Raw genomic sequence first — 19977 nt, 5'->3', positions numbered from 1 at the left:
CGAGATAGGTTTTCGGAAGTTCCCCTGTAACAGCCAAGTATTCGGTATAAATATTTGACGAACGTTCGTTATACCGGGCAAGTTCTATTTAATCTCGAACGCGACACGTTTCATCTTCCGTCATGGGACGGCTGTACGGGGAAGCGACGGGAATTTCCATTTGAGAATATCATGGTTCTTGCTACATATTTGAGTATTTGAGCAGACGGAGACTGTTCGAGACTTTTGGGTAATGTTTGATCGCTGCACCGGCAACGGAATATTTTCCGGCGGCGCGCCGCCGTGATTTTAAGTGGGAAAAATCGTCTTATATTTGAGTACCGAGTGTCTCACGGTGGCCGTTAAAATCACTGCGGGTCGTTCATACAAAATAACTATTCTGCAGATGTTCTTACGAACTCGCAGATTACGAAACTTTTGTATTCGAGTGTTCCGCTATCTGCACATTTTGTGAAATGTCCCGGAATTGTTCTCACAAACAAGACTGGTATGTGGAATAATAATAATTATTATTATATATATTATTATTATTAATTTACTAATTAGTAATAAATATTCTGTAAAGTTAGAATATGTTTGCATTCCTTGTGCAGAACAATTTCGAACACCCTGTATTAGTTCGCAAGATAAAGCGTGTTATAGTTAAATCAATATTATTATTCAATATAATATTCTCATCAATTTCATTCTAATATGTTTTATGAACTTAGCCATAGCGTTATTATTTAAAACATTTGTAAAAATAAAATATTTTTGACATATGACATATTTTTTATTATTTATTAGTAGACTGCGCATCTTTACATATAAGAAAAATTCATGCAAAATAAAAATTGTCTGCGCGAATTACAAGACGTAGGAGTTAAGCACAATTCGTTTTCTTTTCTTTAATAATTTTGATAGTTTGAAATTAACAAAATATTTTTAGTATCTTTTAATCTTTTCACTGTTTCAAAGTGCATTTACTCATCGTTACCATAAATGAATAAAATCCGCGGTCTATTTATTAAATACACTATTACACATCATAAACATTTCAGGTTGATATGAAATAATTTCCTAAACGAGTTAGTGAATTATGAAGAATGCGAGGCAATTAAAATGAGAAGGTGACGATTGGAAACAAGTTTCTTTGTTTAATAACTCCGATAAGTAAATATTATATCAAACGATCGATTTTATTAAATGTTTCCGGAGCCTTTAATCGGATTGAACGCGGTGAATTTCGTTCTACGCTATAACTATTGTTAGAGCAAATAGTTCTGTGTAGAACTCCGCGACCTCGTTTCAATAGAATTCTCGCAACCAGCAACTACCTAAAAGTATCGATCAACGTTGATTAATGGTATGAGGAGAACCATCTATTCGAATCCTCGATTATTCGGATTCAAAGCAACCGTATTAAAATCACTAACTGCGTTTGATATTGTCCCTCGGTAATGGGAAGGGAAGCTATTATTCTGATCCACTTTAGTCGAAAATCTTCGAATCGCGCCGATAACCATTCCATTAGAAAAACACCAGTAATCTGCGAAACTATAATTCCTATCGAACCCGTTTGAATACGAGGAAATCAATGAACGTATCATTTTGACCGAGTGCTGTCGAAACGCAGGCTGCAATTTTTATGGAAGACATTCCGCCGGGTATTATTTTCTCGAAATCTACAGTAAGGTAGCGGGGAGACGTGATCGGATAAAACGATGTGAAATTACATCCTGGGATCGAAATAACAGGTTCGGAATACTGAGAAACATTCTGTTCATCGTATTTTTTCAAACTATCTAACACAACATCTCAAAAAAAGCCAATTTTCTTCATGACAGAGAATTTTCGAGTAATGGATGAATTGTTTAACGCTCATATAATTTATAAATAACGTGATGTGCATCAAGAAATTGTGCATCAAACATTACTATTGTCACGTGGTAAAATAGCAAAAAACTTATTCCCTTTATCTATGTATATAAGGGATTTAAATGGAAACGAATAACTTGAAGAAAAAACCCATAAAATCAAACCGTCAGATATGAATACAATTATTGATCATTATGCAGATTTATGGCCCAAACGAACAGGTATAATTACAAACTGCGACAACATTAAAGGGAAGTATTTTGTTGTATTAATTTGAATTTATTGAAATGATTGAAGTAAGAGAGATACTTGTGCTTGACGCCCTATATCCTGCAATTGATGCAGCAGATTTTTATTTCATATAAAATCTCCTTCGCTTAAATGTTTCTTGTTCACAATTATATCTTAACAATCTTAACATCTCCAAATTACAGGCTTAATCCTAACTGTATTATGATCATAATAATCGCTTCTTTTTTTTTCTTCAAAATTCAAGCTGTAACAAGAAATTCTTATATAGCGACTTCAATTAAGGTCGAACAAATACTCTTATGCAAAATTTATCCTACTTAAAGCGAAGAAACAGGGTAAAATTTAGATTCAAGGAAGGATATTTTTAAAAGGCTTGTAATAGGTTTACATTCTTCAAACAGCACAATACAGTTAGCTAAAAAAGCGTTCTTTAATGCTACATTGTTAGATTTAAATGAATTCTTATGTATAAATAAATATAACGGAGCAAAGCATGTAAATTTCGGAGTTAAAATGGAACTCTTTTGAAACGAGCACTTTTTGCCATTTCCGCTACAAATCTCTTAAAACTTGCAGCAAAATTTATGCATACCATATTTAACAATAGAATTACCAGACCAGTAAAAATATCCTGTTTCTGATTTACTCTTCTGTAATTATTTATGTTACGAAAATGCTTTCGTTAGACATTTTTAAATGAGCTTCTCAATACAATAAAACAGTACACGATAAACTAAAAATCGTACAAAGTCAGTTGGGTTTAATACTTTCAATCATTTTGACTGTTTTAAATTTGTCAATGTTTTAAACATCGTTTGAACTGTGGCATTTATGAAAAATTTCATCTACCATGATCTTTATACGATTTATAATATGAATATGACATAAATAAAAAAAATATAATCTAAATGGCATTTTGCTAAAAATGTGTTCCACTTTGTCATTTAGTCATCGCTAAAACAGTTAAAGGACCGGTTTCACATTTTTTATGTGGCAATTATTGAAATTATATTGATCGGAACAAGTTACTAATATCGTACCATTTAAAAAATGTTGGCTTTTTAGAAATATTAGATACCGTCATAATATGTCATCATTAAAGTCATATAAATAATATCAAAACTAGATATTTATTCTATTATACCTTTTCATTTTAGTCAACACTCCAAGGGTAAAACGAAAGGATTCGCATTTTTTATTTTATAAGTATCGAAAAATATATTGGTATGAAAAAGTTACCACCGTTCAAAAAATATTGGTTTTCCAAGAGAAATTACGCGAACTCGTGATTAATATCATCATTGATGTCCAAAACGTAGTATAGAAAGAAGATATTTCTTGAATTATACTTTCTTATTTTAGTTAAGGCTAGTTAGATAGTTCCAATAGTAAGAATCAGTAATAAAAACATCATAGATTTTCCGTAAACCTAGAAAAATTGAATTCGGTCCAAGTTTTTGTGATTTCGGACCTTTACGAGTCATTAGCAGATGCAACTAGCGAAATTTGTTCAGCCGGACGTGTGAAATGCGCACGGAGCGCGCTTCGAGTTTGCACGCGAAAACATCGGCATAGGAATTTGATCGTAAATTGCCATAACGATCGTCCTTATGGCGGCAGGATGATTCGTCGTTTCGCGGAGGCGAAGGGAAGCATCGCGAATTGGCTTCGGTTCAAGCTGCAACTCGAAACCGACGCGGCGAAAAATGCACGTGATACCGGCGCGGCGCCGAAATCGTTGGTAAACGTGTTACCCCGTTTGGAAGAACGAGCACGACTCTCGAGATGAAAATCGAGCTCTTCTTTTTCTTCTGTCTGGAGTTGCCTCTCAGCCAGGCAAATGATTACACGACCGAGCCTCCCTCGCCGTTCCCTAAAAATTTCCCCTAATTCCGGCTGGTTAATAATCTTGTACAGGGATGGCTGTTTCTCTCGTCAAAGAAAATTATCTGTGCTGCACACTCGATTCTTTGCCGAAATATCTAAAAACTTGTTTTGATCCTGGTACACCTGTTTCGACGGTCGAAAAATTATGCGAATTTTGCGAACGTTGCAAGCAAAATTAGCAAGGGTTCATTTTGCGAATTTTCTGAGACAAAATTATTAAACGTTAATTTGAAATTTTTTGATTATTTTCATCAGTTTTCAGAGGTTTTAAATTTTGGTTACATGCAAAAATATTAATCATATTTGAAGGTTACGCTGCTTTATTAAATTGCTTTTCAGAAAATAAAATCATGGCAAATAAATAAACGAGTAAATAGTAATAAGGAATTAGAAAACAGCAGTATAAAAACGAAAAATTTTTTGAATACACAAGTTATGCACATTTTAAACCTGCATTTAAAATTGTTCTCCTGTTTTTAGCGAGACATTGCCAAATCGTTATGGATCTGTTTATCATTCTGAATAATTGAAAATGTTGTAAAATTTGGAGAAGTTAAAATTTCTAAAGCCTGTCATTTTAACGAGTATAATTTTATTCAGACTTGGACTTGCCTAGTTTCTGTATCAAGATATTCAATTACAAATTGGTGTATATTTGGTATTTAAAAATTACGCAACGCAAATTTTCGATATTGAGCTTATTGCATCATAGAAAAATTAGCATTTTAATGCAGACTCAAATAATAATTCTAAATAATCCCTAAAAGTGATATCGCAGATTGACAAGTCGCAGTAAATGGACTGTATCGCGAAAGATTCCTTCTAAATTGACGTAAAAGGTTCGATTCTATCAAAGTAAGTATTTCAGTCCCTAACGGAAAGAATCGCGCTTACTGGATAAACTGTAGTCTTAACGGAATCGTAAATCCATCCCTTTCGCGAACCAATAGAAAGAAGAATCGTGAACTTATGTTTGCGCTAGAACAAATAACTTCACGGTTTAGCGAGAAAGTTTTTCATTGTAGCCCTATAATTTTGACTTTACTGGCATTCGGAAGTGATAAACTTCGAGTCGAATCAAAACCTGAACCTTTCTCCTGCATTCAGTTCTTCCGTAATCGTGAACTTCGCCGAGAAATCGGGGAAACCACTTTGCAATGTGAAACTTCGTGCTTAACCACACGAATATTCGAAGTACACGGCGGGATAACGTGCTCGTAAATGGCTGAAATCCTTATTGATCTGTCAAGGATTCCTCGTAGACAGAAGAGGAACGAAAGCTGATCGATATATGTATGATGTAACGTTTGTGCAAGCTCATACTCTGGCGCTTTGGAATTTGTGTGCGAAACTTGGATAGACTGTAAACTCAATGAACACTTTACACTTTATTCATTGGAAAGCTATCAATAGGCTTTTCAATAACTAGACTGTATTGAAACGAAGCTCGGCAATTTTCTCTTAAATAACTATTTCAGAAGAAATTGCTACGCAATATTAACCTTAGGACGCTTAAGGTATTAGAAGGTTGAAAATCTGCTTAACCCTAGAAAGATAACCATATGACAACGTACGTAAAAGATAACCATACGCTTCAGAGGCGCATGCTTTTCTAAGGCGTCAATTTTATACTAACAATGGATATTTATTTAAGTTAATCTAGTCATTTTAAAGGTTTGGCATTATTGTAAAAATAAAATGCATTTATATTATATTTTGTTATATTTTAAGTAATTTTAAACTTAAATCACTAGACCTCTATGAAAAATTAACAAAAATCAACAGTCTTCGCAGGCGCCTCTGCGACGTAGGTTATCTTTCTCGGGTTAAGGGAGAGTCATTACTAAATTCGATAAATTTAATCAAATTATATTTAATATTATTAATTTTGTTATACAAATTATATTAATTATTTTCAATGTTGATAAAAAAAATTTTGAATTACTACCTCGCGAATAAATATATGTATTCGAGTTACTGGTTGGCGCGACCAGTAGAAATTCTCCGACTACAGTATTCATTTTTCCAGTATATACATTTTCTTCGCTGAGAGAATAATTGAACGAACGATCGCTGTTGCTACTTTTGCTCTTGTTGCTCATTGTTGTTCACGCGGGCTGGCCATTTCAAATTCGCTCAGTAAAGGTCTACACAGTGTCCTCTGGTTATAACCACAGCGCTCGGGACAGACAACTTAATTATGGAGAGTAGTGGACACGATTCTGCGATCGCTTCATTGGTTGGTGGTTCGCGATCATTTTGTGCTCCCTCTCATAGTCATTGTTGCGTCTGAACTGAGCACAACTATTGTGACAATACAAAATTATTTACGGCGATCGGGTACTGTTTTGAATCTACTATAAATTCATAGCCAAGTGATATTAGCCAAAGTAAACAATTGCACTGAATAAAAGCTATATGCGATCAGCTTATGTTTAAATTTTTTCCTCTAGCTTTGTTCATGTATATGATATACACACGTAAGGTTTTTACTATGCTCAGTTTAGAGGGCATTTCCAATATATAGGGTGTCTACAATGTACATATAGTTCACTATATTATGCGAAAGATTCAAAAATATCAAACGTCCTATCATTTTGTCCGGCACTGTATGTTTTATTGTTCTACCGAATATAATGTAAATATCGAAGCTGCCTTTTTGTGTGCCAAAATAGAAAAAAGAACAAAATTATTCATTAAAAAAATGTTTAAAAGACAGTATCATTCGTGATAACCATTGCTGTAATGAATTATGCATTTAATGATATTTTAAAAATGCAATGAAATATCTGTTTACGGCATGAAGTTATCTCTGAAATATTTTTCTCGATTTTTATTTCGAAAGAAATCAACACATTCTGCTGTCATATAACTAATGTTACTCTATGCCAAATAGAAATTGTCTGCATCAATTGCAAGACGTAGGAGCTAAGTGCAATCTTGTTTCTTTCTTAAATAACTGTAATAAATAGTAATTAACATAACAGCATTTTTAGTTTTCTTTGTGAATATTTTCACCATTCTATGTTTCACTTTCCCGTACATAATAGCATCTTTTAAAGTTTATAATCTGAATTTCGTCGCAACAAGAATTACTATTATTATCGCCGGTGCATAATCAATCGTAGAGTTGAGCCACACATTCGCTATTAATCGCTGGCTTGGAAAAACATGTCTGCTATAAATAATAGCAGTCTGAGAGAAAGACAGTGGCGTTACACTAAAAATGAAGCTTCTGAGATATTTCTCAGCCTCGTGAACCAGTTCCGAGAACTTTGGATTACTTCAAGGTGCGAAAGATCCTTGCGGTCACTGAATGCAATTTTCCCGGTTGCTATATCTTCTTGGCCCTTGAACCGTGCGTGTATCCTTCTCTCTCTCTCTCTCTCTCTCTCTCTCTCTCTCTCTCTCTCTCTCTCTCTCTCTCTAATTATGGAACAGTGAGTTTACAGGAGGTCTGATGATCACCAGTGCCTACGGCACAATTGGTTAACCCGTTGCCTATAATTAAGCTTACATCATATGCAATGAACACTTATTCGAGGAACAGAGTTCGGATAGCTATCAGTCCAAAGTTTCGAACATTATGATACGCTCGACCGGTTTTAGTCTCCTTATTCGCCAACGACAAGATCATAGTAAGTAAAACTTCATACTACCATGTAATGCTTTGACATGATGACGGTGACTATAAGATAATAAGAAAATTACCATGTTTCTTTTAGTTATAACATTAGCAAACTGTTTCAGCGCTCGATCGAACCGATCAAATGTTCGCAGTGCTTGGCTTTATTGTAAGTACACTTCGAATCTTTCTGTACGATGAAAACTTTGTGTATTAAGCGTAAGTAGACTTTGGATGTTCGTGCAAATTCTCATTTACAGTTTACAAAAATTAAAAATGAGGAGAAACTTGCATCGTCACGTAAACGACTCATTATAAAACGATAATGGAAATGCGATTAGACTTTGTTAATTTATACGTCTTCTTGCATTTTAAAGATATGAATGTAGATATTTCATATATCCCTTGACAATTTTAATATGTTGTAACTCCAATTATATATAAACTTTCTCACTGTTTCAGATTGCACTTGTTCATTTTCATTATAAATGCATAAAGTCGACAGTTTATAATGAGATGGAATTTTATTAATTAAGCATTCGCTATAATTCGAATTTCATCATTTTCACTTTCCATAGGTTGGAATTGAATATATCTTAATTAACGTTCTTCTAGAAATATACATATATTACTTCTCGGTGTCTAATTCAACGATCTTAATACTTGCTATCATATGAAACACGTTTATAGAAGCGTGTATGAAGTTCATAATTCTATAGTTACTGAGGAAAGTAGAAACATGTCCTGATGTTTAGTACAGTAATCAACATTTTCATGCAAAAATAAAAATGCACTGTGTCTATTGCAAGAAATGGGAGCCATTTGGGGTTTTCTACTTCCTCAACAAATTTCAGTAAATTTGCTAGAGTTATATAGTAATTGATCTGATATATGATTGTAACAGAACATCACTTTATTTTAACACAAGTGAACAGGATAATATAATACATAATTTAATCACTACATGAACGGGCTGGGCGTATAAAGTATCGTGTACATAATAAATGGAAGGCATGTGAATAAAAGTAATGGCTGCAATATAATCTAATACTTCAATTATATTTAAATTGTTTTACCATTTCAAATAATAGTTACTTATTTTTGTCATAAATGCGTACAATACGCAATCTACTAATTCTGAATTCCATACTGAATGAGAATAAAATCCAAAATAGAAGAATGGGTTAGTTAGACATTCGACAGAGAAATGTCTTATTAAATAACAATAATTCAGATAGTAAAAATAACTTCCTACATTTTTTATAGTTTATGCTAGTTTTCTATTACGTACGTTTCTTTACTAACACTTCGACTGCCTTGCTAACAATCTTAAAAATTTGAGAAAATGGCAGTATTTCGTTCAAACTAAAATTAAAAATTAAGTTGCATAAGATCAATTATGTTCTCCACATCCTTACGCATTGCGAAGCCTAATAGAATTAAGAAGATGCAATACATTAGCGCAACAATTAATTTTCAAATCCGAGTGAATTCAGTATCCGCGAATTTACGTATGGGTGACGCGGCAGCCAAACTGTTCAGTCAAAAGTATCTTTGCAATGTTTTCGAATTAGATTGAATTCGTGTAATCATAATTTCCCAGCATACGAATATCTTTTATGTTCCAAATTTATTATGCTGTAAAGTATACTTTATTCCCGTTTCCCTACCCTGGAAGTTCTTCATCTTCTGTAACAAGAACACTGGATCTTTCGTACGGAACACGGACGACGTTATTAGTATCATTACATCGACTTATTTTGCGAATGGGTCCCACATTCGCCACGATTTACGATATCGTTTAACAAGAAACGAGACGGCGCATAAATAACTAAGTGAATAGGAAATTTCATGGTAAAACGCTGGGCTCTCGTTGCGCTGTAGAAACTTTCTAAAGATAGACACGGTGCGTGTGATGGATGTCCTGCGCATACCCGTGACGTAATCAGTGACACATGTTCTACAAATATCGCATTAGAGAATACTACGGTTTTTTTTTTCTCGTTTTGAAGGTAAACCCCGGAAGAGTGACCGCGAATGTCACGCGACCGCGAGCGCTCGCTTTTTCGCGGTGTACAACGCCGCGATACCGAATTTTTGGGAAGCGAAAGGTAAACTCTGATTAGCGAAATTTGTGTGGCAAACGACGCGTTTAACGCGACGGTGAAACTAAGGAACTGATAACAGTGAAGCGTCGCGATAGAAATTACGGAGAGAATATATTTCACGAGCAGTGCTTCGGAGATTAATGTGCTGTTGATCTCGGAAATTAAAAATCTTCCAGGAATGCGATGTTTGTCCTATCGATTCGTGGTAACGATTTGATGGAATGAGAGAAGAAGCGTGCGTGGAAATATTGCGTGCATGTTCGTGGTCAGTAGCTACACTTATTTGGTAGTAGAGACACGTAGAAATTAAAAGATAAAAAATACTACTAATATACTGCTCACATGTAATTACTAGACTGCGGATTTTATGCGTTTATGCGTGGTTCTATAATACAAGTAGTTCAAATATATTACTTTAATTACACTAAACATATTAAAGAAAGGACGATGTACCAAGATGGCTCCTGTTTCTTGTACTGCATGCAGAACATTTTTATTTTGCACAAACATCCAAAGTCAAAAGATCGCAACAATTTCGAAGGAAAAACTTCAATTTCAAGGTAAAATGAGAGCAAAAATTGCATATTTTTTTCCAAATGTACAGTCACATATCAAAATAAATAAAAAATTAAAAATTAGGAGATACTACAATACTACTCACAATTATTTAAATAAGTTTGAATGATAGGGTATTGCAATTGAAAAATAAAAGACCATTACTCACAACTGCACACAACACAATTTTTAAAATAAAACACAATTTCAAGTTTTAGTGCAAGAAGAAATATGTTATTTCTAAACGCACATTCGAACATCAAAATATAGATACAATAAGATAAGATAAGATGAGATGATAAAATAGAGGATTTAATAAACAATACCGTTCACAATTATTTAAATAAGTTTGAATGATAGGGTATTGCAATTGAAAAATAAAAGACCATTACTCACAACTGCACACAACACAGTTTTTAAAATAAAACACAATTTCAAGTTTTAGTGCAAGAAGAAATATGTTATTTCTAAATGCATATTCGAACATCAAAATATAGATACAATAAGATAAGATAAGATGAGATGATAAAATAGAGGATTTAATAAACAATATCGTTCACAATTATTTAAATAAGTTTGAATGATAGGGTATTGCAATTGAAAAATAAAAGACCATTACTCACAACAGCACACAACACAATTTTTAAAATAAAACACAATTTCAAGTTTTAGTGCAAGAAGAAATATGTTATTTCTAAACGCATATTCGAACATCAAAATATAGATACAATAAGATAAGATAAGATGAGATGATAAAATAGAGGATTTAATAAACAATACCGTTCACAATTATTTAAATAAGTTTGAATGGTCAAATTATAACGTAATACGGTTTTGAAAAATAAAAGCGATATTAGTCAAAAGTGTTCACGACATTTACTGTACAATATTATAGCTAAAAAATCCGTTTCAAGTTATAGTGCAAGGAGGTTTTTCTAAATGTTGTAAACAGTATTGCACACAATTATATAATTAAGTTTGAACGTTTAGAAGATAGGTTATAGAAGTAAAGGCCACGAAAGAAATAAAAGCCATGCTACGTGGCAAGCTTATAGAATGTACTACAACGAGGCGCTACAAAATTGAAAAATTAGCTACTAATCGACGTTTAAGTAGCGCTTAAAGTGGTAAGCATCAATGTTCATCAAGGCAACCGACATATTGCTCGTGATAACTAGATCGCATCGTCTTCTAAGCGCGACCCTCTTATAATCTCATACACCTTTAAAATCTTTCTTTTCAATCTTCGAAAGTGGCGTGGTAAGCAGAGACGCTGGAATCAAGTTTAAGCCCGCCTGCGATTTCGCGATTATCGTCTTTCGTGGTGCAAACCGTCGTCGTTTTAAACTCCGTTTTAGATGAGAAAAGAAAATCAAGTTAGCTTAAGATCGGTTCAATGTTGCGTTTCCGAGATGACTTCCTGTTAAAAAATCCTCCCTTATTATTACAACATATTTTACAATATGCAACATAGAATGTAAAAATGAATCTAGTGAGAACAGTAGAATTTTGTGTAGGATTTTGCAGTTTTTAAATATTATTGCAAAAGAAATAAACATCATGTAACTCGGTTATAATGTTCTGTAGTTTTCGCTCGGGATTTTTTCGAAAACTCGGTGGACGGTAGTTGTTTGTTCGTTTGTTTATTTGCCCTGGTCTCGAGGCATAAATTAGGACATGTAGTTAGCGTTAGCGACTGTAGTTCATTAGAAGGGAATAAAAGTTAGCTGTACGTGACACGAATGATTACTAGATAAAATAATGTTGCATATGTTCAAGAAGATAATAATAGAGATAATAATAGATAATAATAGAGAGTTGTACTTAAGAAAATTCTTTTAATTGTAATAATTCTTGAAAAATCATTTCGACAAATGGCGGTTCAAAACTACGTTGTTCACGCTTTCTCAATTTACATATTAGACGTATATAAATAAATTTACTATTTAGTTCTGTACTGATTTTATGTCAACAATCTTCATCCTTTTATTATTAAGTGGTACTTGCTTGAACCGTTGTATTGAGTGGTAACTTTGCTTCCAAACTGTGCATCTGGAACAAATTATCCCTAAATACAGGTATTTCAATATACGCTAGAGAGAACAGATGCTATAACGAACGAGCTTCTAGAACCAATTAGTCCGTTCTAGCATACCTGCTTGCAGAAATTAGATTGTGTTCACGCGCATCGCGGCATAGATCGCTGCGAGACATTTTTACGTGTTTATAACTGCGCTCATATTATCATCAGTAGATAATAAACGTATTCGATTAACCCCTTGCCGTATCCTGACGAGTCCGACTCGTCATCTTCTTGTGTATATAGATGTTATTTTGTCTTTTAAAATTGGAATAAAATTCTAATCTCTTGTCATCGATAATTAAGCATCGAAGTAAATTTAGGCACACGTTAAGCATCAATTTTCTTTCACTTCTAAGAAATTATTGCAATCAAAAAATTTCGAATCGTAGTAACTGCGAAGAAAATGTCATGTCAAGGGGTTAATAAGATTCTGATGCTAGTGAACATGATAATTTACGGTAAATGAAACAGTTTTTCTTGTTGGTAGTCTCAAACTTTGCAGACATATTTGAAGACACTCGTAGCAATTGTAACCAGAGTTGGGCATTATTCGAATTATTTCGAACAAACATTTATCGAGAATAATTTATTCGAATGAATTCTTTTCAGTCGAATATTTTTTATTCGAATAACAATTATTCGTTACACGTAACAAATTATTCTATCTATTTACACGAGTAATTCTTCATTTTTACTAAAATTGTAAAATTATTCGGATAACAATACAAAAAGTTATTGACCGTCTTTTTTCACGTAATTTTTTTAAGAATACGCGTGTTGTAAATATGAACCCTGGAATATGTACGATAACTTTAAAAAATCCTATATTCTATAATTTTTACAAATATATAAATAAATTCTTATTTCAATAACAAACAACTTCTTATTCATGAACAACTTTATTGGGATAAATTGTCATCATCCAGATAAATTTTTATTCGATCAGATGTTTATTTGGTAATGTCGAATACACACAATTTTATTCGTTATTCTTTATCTCTCACATCATCCGAATAAAATTTCGCCCAACTCTGATTGGGACAAACATTTAAGCAAGTCTCAGTCGTTTTGATATCCCATTGCTTGCAACATCTCATTAATGTCTCACGAAATTGTTATATCTCTAATAAGATCATTTATATTCCTGATTAAGTGAAATAAATTATAAAGTTACTATAATTTGAATAAATTCTATACTATCTTAACAATAAATTTGGGTCAGTGAACAATGTACATGTTAGTAAAGAATAACACTCTTTGTTTCTTACAATGAGGAAAATGTGATCTATGCCACTATAATGATTCTTATCTATTCAATTGTTTGTTACAGCATTATTTGAAGTAATTGGTACATAAAGCTACTTTGCAGTTATCACACTGGTAATTTGTTTCTCTTTATTGTCTTTGGTGATAAATGAACAGCTCAATGTTTCCGCGAGCATTTCAAGTTATTTAAATCCCGAAGAATTATCTATACACTAATAATGCAAATGGATTAAAATATGTTCAACTGCATTACGAAGGCTGAAATACGAGATCTATTCACAAACTCCACTAATTCGACGCGTATGCGTTGTACATGATGCGACTCGCGAATACACTTTTGAAGGATCAATCAGGTTAATTATATCGCGCAGCGGCCACAGTTCTGACCATTATCATCTGTTAATCGATCGATTTCGAATTAGGGGTCACGACTCTTCCGGATATGTTGTAGTTACGTTATTAGTCAATACGGTGCTATTACGGTCGAATCGACGTGGTACATTTGCCTCATAAAGGAGAAACTAGCGGCTGACAGGCAGTTATATACCGCAAATTGGCCCGCGTTCAAGTTGGGACCGAAACAATATGCCGGAAACACGCACGCGAGATCATCCAACGACACGATCAACATCCCCGCACATTTCGCCGTTGATCCCTACGCAGAATAGAAAGCAGGACAATTTCTCTCTATTCGGCAAATCTTTTTTCCCCTATATTCGCAATTTCATGACGATCACCCCGTTTCCGGATCGGACCAATTCCTCCGTTTCTTCTCCATCTTCCGACCCTTCTCCTGTGTTTCTTCCATATCGCTGCCTCGCACACGGGAAATATCATTTTTTTTCGGCACCGATACAGCTATTTATCGCCGAACTTTGCATGGTATTGCAGGATCTGGATCCTATGCATCCTAAGGGGGTGTTTCGCGGAATTCCTCTGTCATGAGGAATAGTTTACGATCGAGGCGGTAAGAGAAGATATATAAATTTTTTTTTATTCAGGAGATTCTGTCTCTATAAAGAGTTTATTATGCGAACCGAGAAACATACGATAGATACGAAAGTATTCGAAATAAGTCTTTCGAGACGGAATACAACAGTTTTATAATTGGGTCAGGCGATCTAAACTTGTTTGAGATGTTAGAACGATTAGTTTCACTAGATTATTGCTAGGAAATAGAACTCTCTTTTATCTGAACCTATAATAAAAATTTTAAAAATGCGTTTCGTAGATTTCGATTATACATGCTTCCTTCGACAATATTGAACTAAAGTAAAAAAATTCGAAAAACGATGTATTTTCTGCACAGAATATCATGAATGAATTGATTGCGAATTTTATTTTTTGCATTTACGGCAAAACTGGGTAGTTACAATTTAAAATAGTGTAAATATTAAAAGCATTTTGAAACGTGAATGTATTGTTTTTAATATATTAAGATGATTGAAGGAAGGATGAACTTTTTAGGTAGTTGCTATTTCTTGCAATTGATGAATAAAGAAATGCATAAAAATCGGCAGGCTAACGATGAATTTTTGATGCAGCTACATTCGATTAAATGTTTGCATTTTGATGTGCATAAATATTTATTCTATATAATATACTAATACATTGCATATATAATACAATAGTAATATAGTATATATATACTAATTAGATATATTTAGTAAAATACTAATATATTGTAAATAACCTTGACAATCGCGTGAAGTAATAGGTTTTTCAGTTGGTAACGGTGAGCGTGCTAGAAGTTGAGCACAATTAGGTCAGAAAGCTGTTTCTTTTTAAATCTCCCCGGAAGATTTGCATAACACTGTGAAACAAGAATGTTTACGACGTTATTTATTCTCTTTTTTCCTGTGCATTAGTCTGTCGTGCATTTTTCCCCCGCATTGTAAATATTTTGTATGCCTTTACGTCGTCGTTTGTGATAAACCATAACGTGTTTGTTATTCAAATTTCATGTTGAAGATGTTCCAAACTGATTTGATGGTTGTTTCGTCAATTGAGGATATACATTGATCTTTTAATGATTCCTTTCAACGTGATATTTCTTAATCAAAAACATGCTCTAAATTTCGAAAGAACGATGATGACAATTGTGTAACATGCATTTCTGCAGGCTGTGATTAATTAAAATCGTAATGGCGTAAATCATATTTTCAATATCAAGTGTTAAAATGTAGTTCACAGATGCCAAAATGTTTAAAAAGGAAATGAAATAAGTTATAACCGAGCTATAAATTAACTCCGCCATAAATTAACTTAACTACAAATAAACTCAACTATAAATTTGATTAGTCAGCAATAAACATGCCGAAGTATTATAAAGACAAATGAAATAAACTCAATTACAAATTTAGCTGGTGAACGAGCATTCCATGTTTCTCATAATGAAAATCTGACTTACGCTGCTATAATTTTTACCTTCTTCTAGAATGATGATTTAATTGAATATTAAGTTCAATCAAAAGTCTCTAACTTAACTAAACAACTGAAGATATATCGCAACAGGAAGCATGTAACCCTAATCTTTTGAGTATAGTATACAAAAGATTTCCGATTATAAATAAATAAACGCGTAAATAAGAGGAGAAGAATTAAAGAGATTATATAATAAATTGCAGAAAGTTACTGCACAAAATTATTTCAAGAAATTAAAATATTCATTTCGTTGATGTCTGTGGATTTTATGCATTCATTACAAAAATGTCTAGTTGCTGTTTAACACAGCAAAAATATGAAACCAATTGAAGAGCAACGAAGTATTATTTACGACTTATTAAAGTCATCGAATGAGCAAATAAACGTCTAAGTGGATCTCATTTCTTGCAAATGATGCGAAAAGTTCTTATTTTCCATAAAAATCCGCGGTCTATTGATAAGTTAGCGCGTCACATCGTTGTGCAAGTTAGTGCCTTATTAATATCGTAGCTTTCAAACCTGAGTTTTGCTAGCGAAGGAGATACTTGCGGAATGCAATGAACTTAGAGTTTCGTACTTGAGGTTATTCCGTTTAATGGTTCGCGCGTGTTAGAAATTTCCATGTTGCTTGTAACCAGAGTAAGTTTTGAAATTGGGGCGGGCAGAAAGTTCCTTGGCCGGTGCAACAGAGAAAACTAGTATGACAATTGGAATTTTAGCTTAACGATTTTTCAGCGATACCGTCCTTTGCTTCCTCGACTAAAATGCACTGGCGTGCGGGTTTAATAATTAAATATTTTCCTCCCGCTTCATTTGGCCGTTCTCATTACTTTCCAATGAAATATGGTAATCACCGAATTAATATTTAACGAGCAATTTCAAAGTAAAATTTGGGATCGGAATGCATCCGATTATGATAAATTCGCTGATTAATTCTTACAAGGAAATGCGTCAGAGAACGGAATTTCAGCAAAAATATCGAACGCGATCTCGAATATTCGATATCGAAGAACGCGTAGTAATGAATTCGCGCCGGCTAATTGGCATAGAACTGCGCCGATAGTGTCGACGGGAGCATGCGATTCTTGCTATGCGACAGAGACACGGTGACATTCGAGAAAATGTTTGCCATTTCTTCCGGGCGGATTTTCGCGAATCAGCAAAAGGTCTCGCTGTTAATTAAACTCGTTGCCGAGAATACAATTATCTACGCAACAATCGTGAAAATTAATTAAGAACCGTTCGGTCGATAGAACGGTATTCCTGTCAAAAATTTCAAGTCCTTTAATGTTAATTAACTTAATTGGACTGTGCCGGCCACTTCCGTAGCGTTGCGTCGCGTCGCGTCTTCCTTTATTGCAAATCAGCTTGCAGCGTAAATTGGATAGACCTTCTGACGATACAACGTGGACACAAGCTTTCGTTAATTTCCAATTAAACGCGATCTTATCTCTAGCTTCAATGATACAAGTCCGTGTCAGAAACACGACTGCAAGGAAAACAAACTATTCGCTGCTTCCTGAGATTACAAGTGCTCGCTCCCGCAATCAGTATTCTAACTTTATTGCTTGACTATCGTTGCAGCTAAAAATAAAAACACCGAGTCAGAACGTTATATCTTTCTAACGTGCATTTTTTCAATTATTTATACAGTGTGACCGGTTTAAATGTAAAATTTATACAAATAATGTAAGAATTCTTCGTAACACGTAATTTTTTAATTATTTATACAGTGTGCCCCGTTTAAAAGATGATATTAAAAGAAATTTGCACTGTAAAATACAGAAAATGAAACAAACATTAATGTTTAGAGACACGGAATCTCTATCCGAATAATTTGTTTGGGTAAAACAAATATTCGCGAATATTAATAAATATTCGACTACAAAGAATTCATTCGAATAATTGTTTTAGACGAACATCTATTCGAAACAATTCGAATAATGTCAAACTTTGATTTATAGCATGAAGGAGATCAAAAGTTCAAATTATTAAAATTAGGAAACGATTAAAAATCTATCGAGCAATTAAACTCGTACAATCTGCCTGAGTCGTTTCACACTGAAAATTCGGATACACGTGTAATGCCGTGCGCATCGTTGAATTATTTACTAATTTTGTTACCATAATTTACATATTTTATTACAAACGTTATCTTATTTTAAATACATACGAATTAACACATTTATTTCCCGTGCTAAATGTTACGAACGTTTCACTTTAATGGCTCCCTATTATTGTATAAATACCGAACGAGGCCCGCGTACAATCTCACGAAAAGAGAACAAGCATGACTGCGAAAATAGATGCAGACCAATTGTTTCAAAACAGTGAAATTCCCTGACGTTCGCGAAATTCGTCCACAAAGCTTGCGATTCGTTTGACGGCAGGTTAACGGAAACGATTATAATATTTCTGTATTTTCTATCTCGTGCTCGCAGACAATCCCTTTCAGATTCGATAAAACGACGTAAAGGACTGTTTCGAAGCACGATACAACATTCTGAGCTCGTCTTACCCTTTCCCGACACAGCTGAAGAAATCCTTTCATCCCTGTTGCCTCGGTTCGACTCGCTGTGTTTATTCTGCAGGATGCAAGCACCTGAAACAAAAAGTAAGAGCAACGTCAACCTCCGAATAAGGGCAGAGAAAAGAGATAGAGGTAGAGAGAGAGAGAGAGAGAGAGAGAGAGAGAGAGAGAAAAAGAAGAAGAAGAAGAAGAAGAAGAAGAAGATGATGAAGAAGAAGAAGCTAACGAAATTCCTATCGTTTACCGGTTCGCGAGGAACGAACAACAAAATACCGTCACATTCAAATTTCATATTTATTTTTGTTCCGGCTGCTCGAAAACGGAAACAATGAAACAAATCTGCTTATCCTCCGACATTCCGTATTCCCCTCGCTGCTGTTATATTCATCCTTCGAGATGCTCCCACTAAAGAGCAAAGGCGATACTAAGCCTTACTTTATTCAAATCATGAGGGAACGTGCTCTTTGTTACTGGCCGGCTTCCGAAGTTCCCTTTTATCTCTATTTCATCCCCTCGCTCTATTCCCACTGAATAACTTACAATCGAAGCTGTTTGCGCGCATATCATATTACTTCTTTGAAGATCTATACGAGAGTGGCCCTTAGCTGTATGAGTCAATATTTTTGCTCCGAGATTTTTTCGGTCTTACTCCTCTGAATAGCGACGCTTAGAGAGGAAATGGTGTAAACATTTATATTGATTCTGTTGAAATTTTAGCCTCGAACAAAAATTAATCTATAGTTTACTTAGTACTAAGATACCAAGATATCGGTTCACATTTTCGCCGGTTCCCTCAGCGGGCAACGACGGTGATGTAAACTGTATATAGTAGATACCGCGATACATCATCACCGGTACCATTAGATACACATCGTGCCCTGACTGTTTGGGGGTCCCAGCGTCACGTACACAATGTGAAACGCGACAAATAAAACGTCTCTGATTGGTGGATAAGACGAACCCAAAAAGGGTATAAAAGAAGCGTTTTTTCTTACCGGTTTCGGAGTAGAGTTTGGTCGCTCGATCGTTTTCGCCCATATACCTTCTCTCAATAAAGGAATAAAATAAAGTCCTTTTAAGCAAAGAATTAGAATCATATTCATTTTCATTCCATAATCCCAACAGATTCCATTTCATTCTCAAACATAATTTGTATTTCGTTATTTTAGAGATATCGTTAAATATTTCCGACTAAAAGACAATGCTCTAGAGCTTTCTCCTAGAGAGCTTTATGTCCTACTTCCAAAAGTATATACAAAATCTTTCGACTTGATTTACCATTAAATAGAGTGTGTGACACAGAATCTGGACACAACGATTTTGATCAAATCTCTGTGACAGGTATTGAAAGTATTTAAAGAAGTTTATTCAATCCCTGTTTTTTTTTGCA

The 19977-nt window shown here is 34.1% G+C and overlaps 1 protein-coding gene across 10 annotated transcripts in view; it reads right to left on the bottom strand.

The window, feature by feature from the left end:
* The window catches only part of LOC117227984 (uncharacterized), a 736131-nt gene that overhangs the window by 177199 nt on the left and 538955 nt on the right, over positions 1 to 19977 (bottom strand). For all 10 annotated transcript variants that reach the window (XM_076527155.1, XM_076527154.1, XM_076527158.1 and 7 more), the window contains one exon: positions 18576 to 18659. In XM_076527155.1, the coding sequence (XP_076383270.1) occupies positions 18576 to 18659 (84 nt within the window). The remainder of the gene's footprint in view (positions 1 to 18575; positions 18660 to 19977) is intronic.

This window comes from Megalopta genalis, chromosome 17 (assembly GCF_051020955.1).
Source record: "Megalopta genalis isolate 19385.01 chromosome 17, iyMegGena1_principal, whole genome shotgun sequence".
Classification (NCBI taxonomy): Eukaryota; Metazoa; Arthropoda; class Insecta; order Hymenoptera; family Halictidae; genus Megalopta; species Megalopta genalis.
This window is presented reverse-complemented; position numbering and strand designations above follow the sequence as displayed.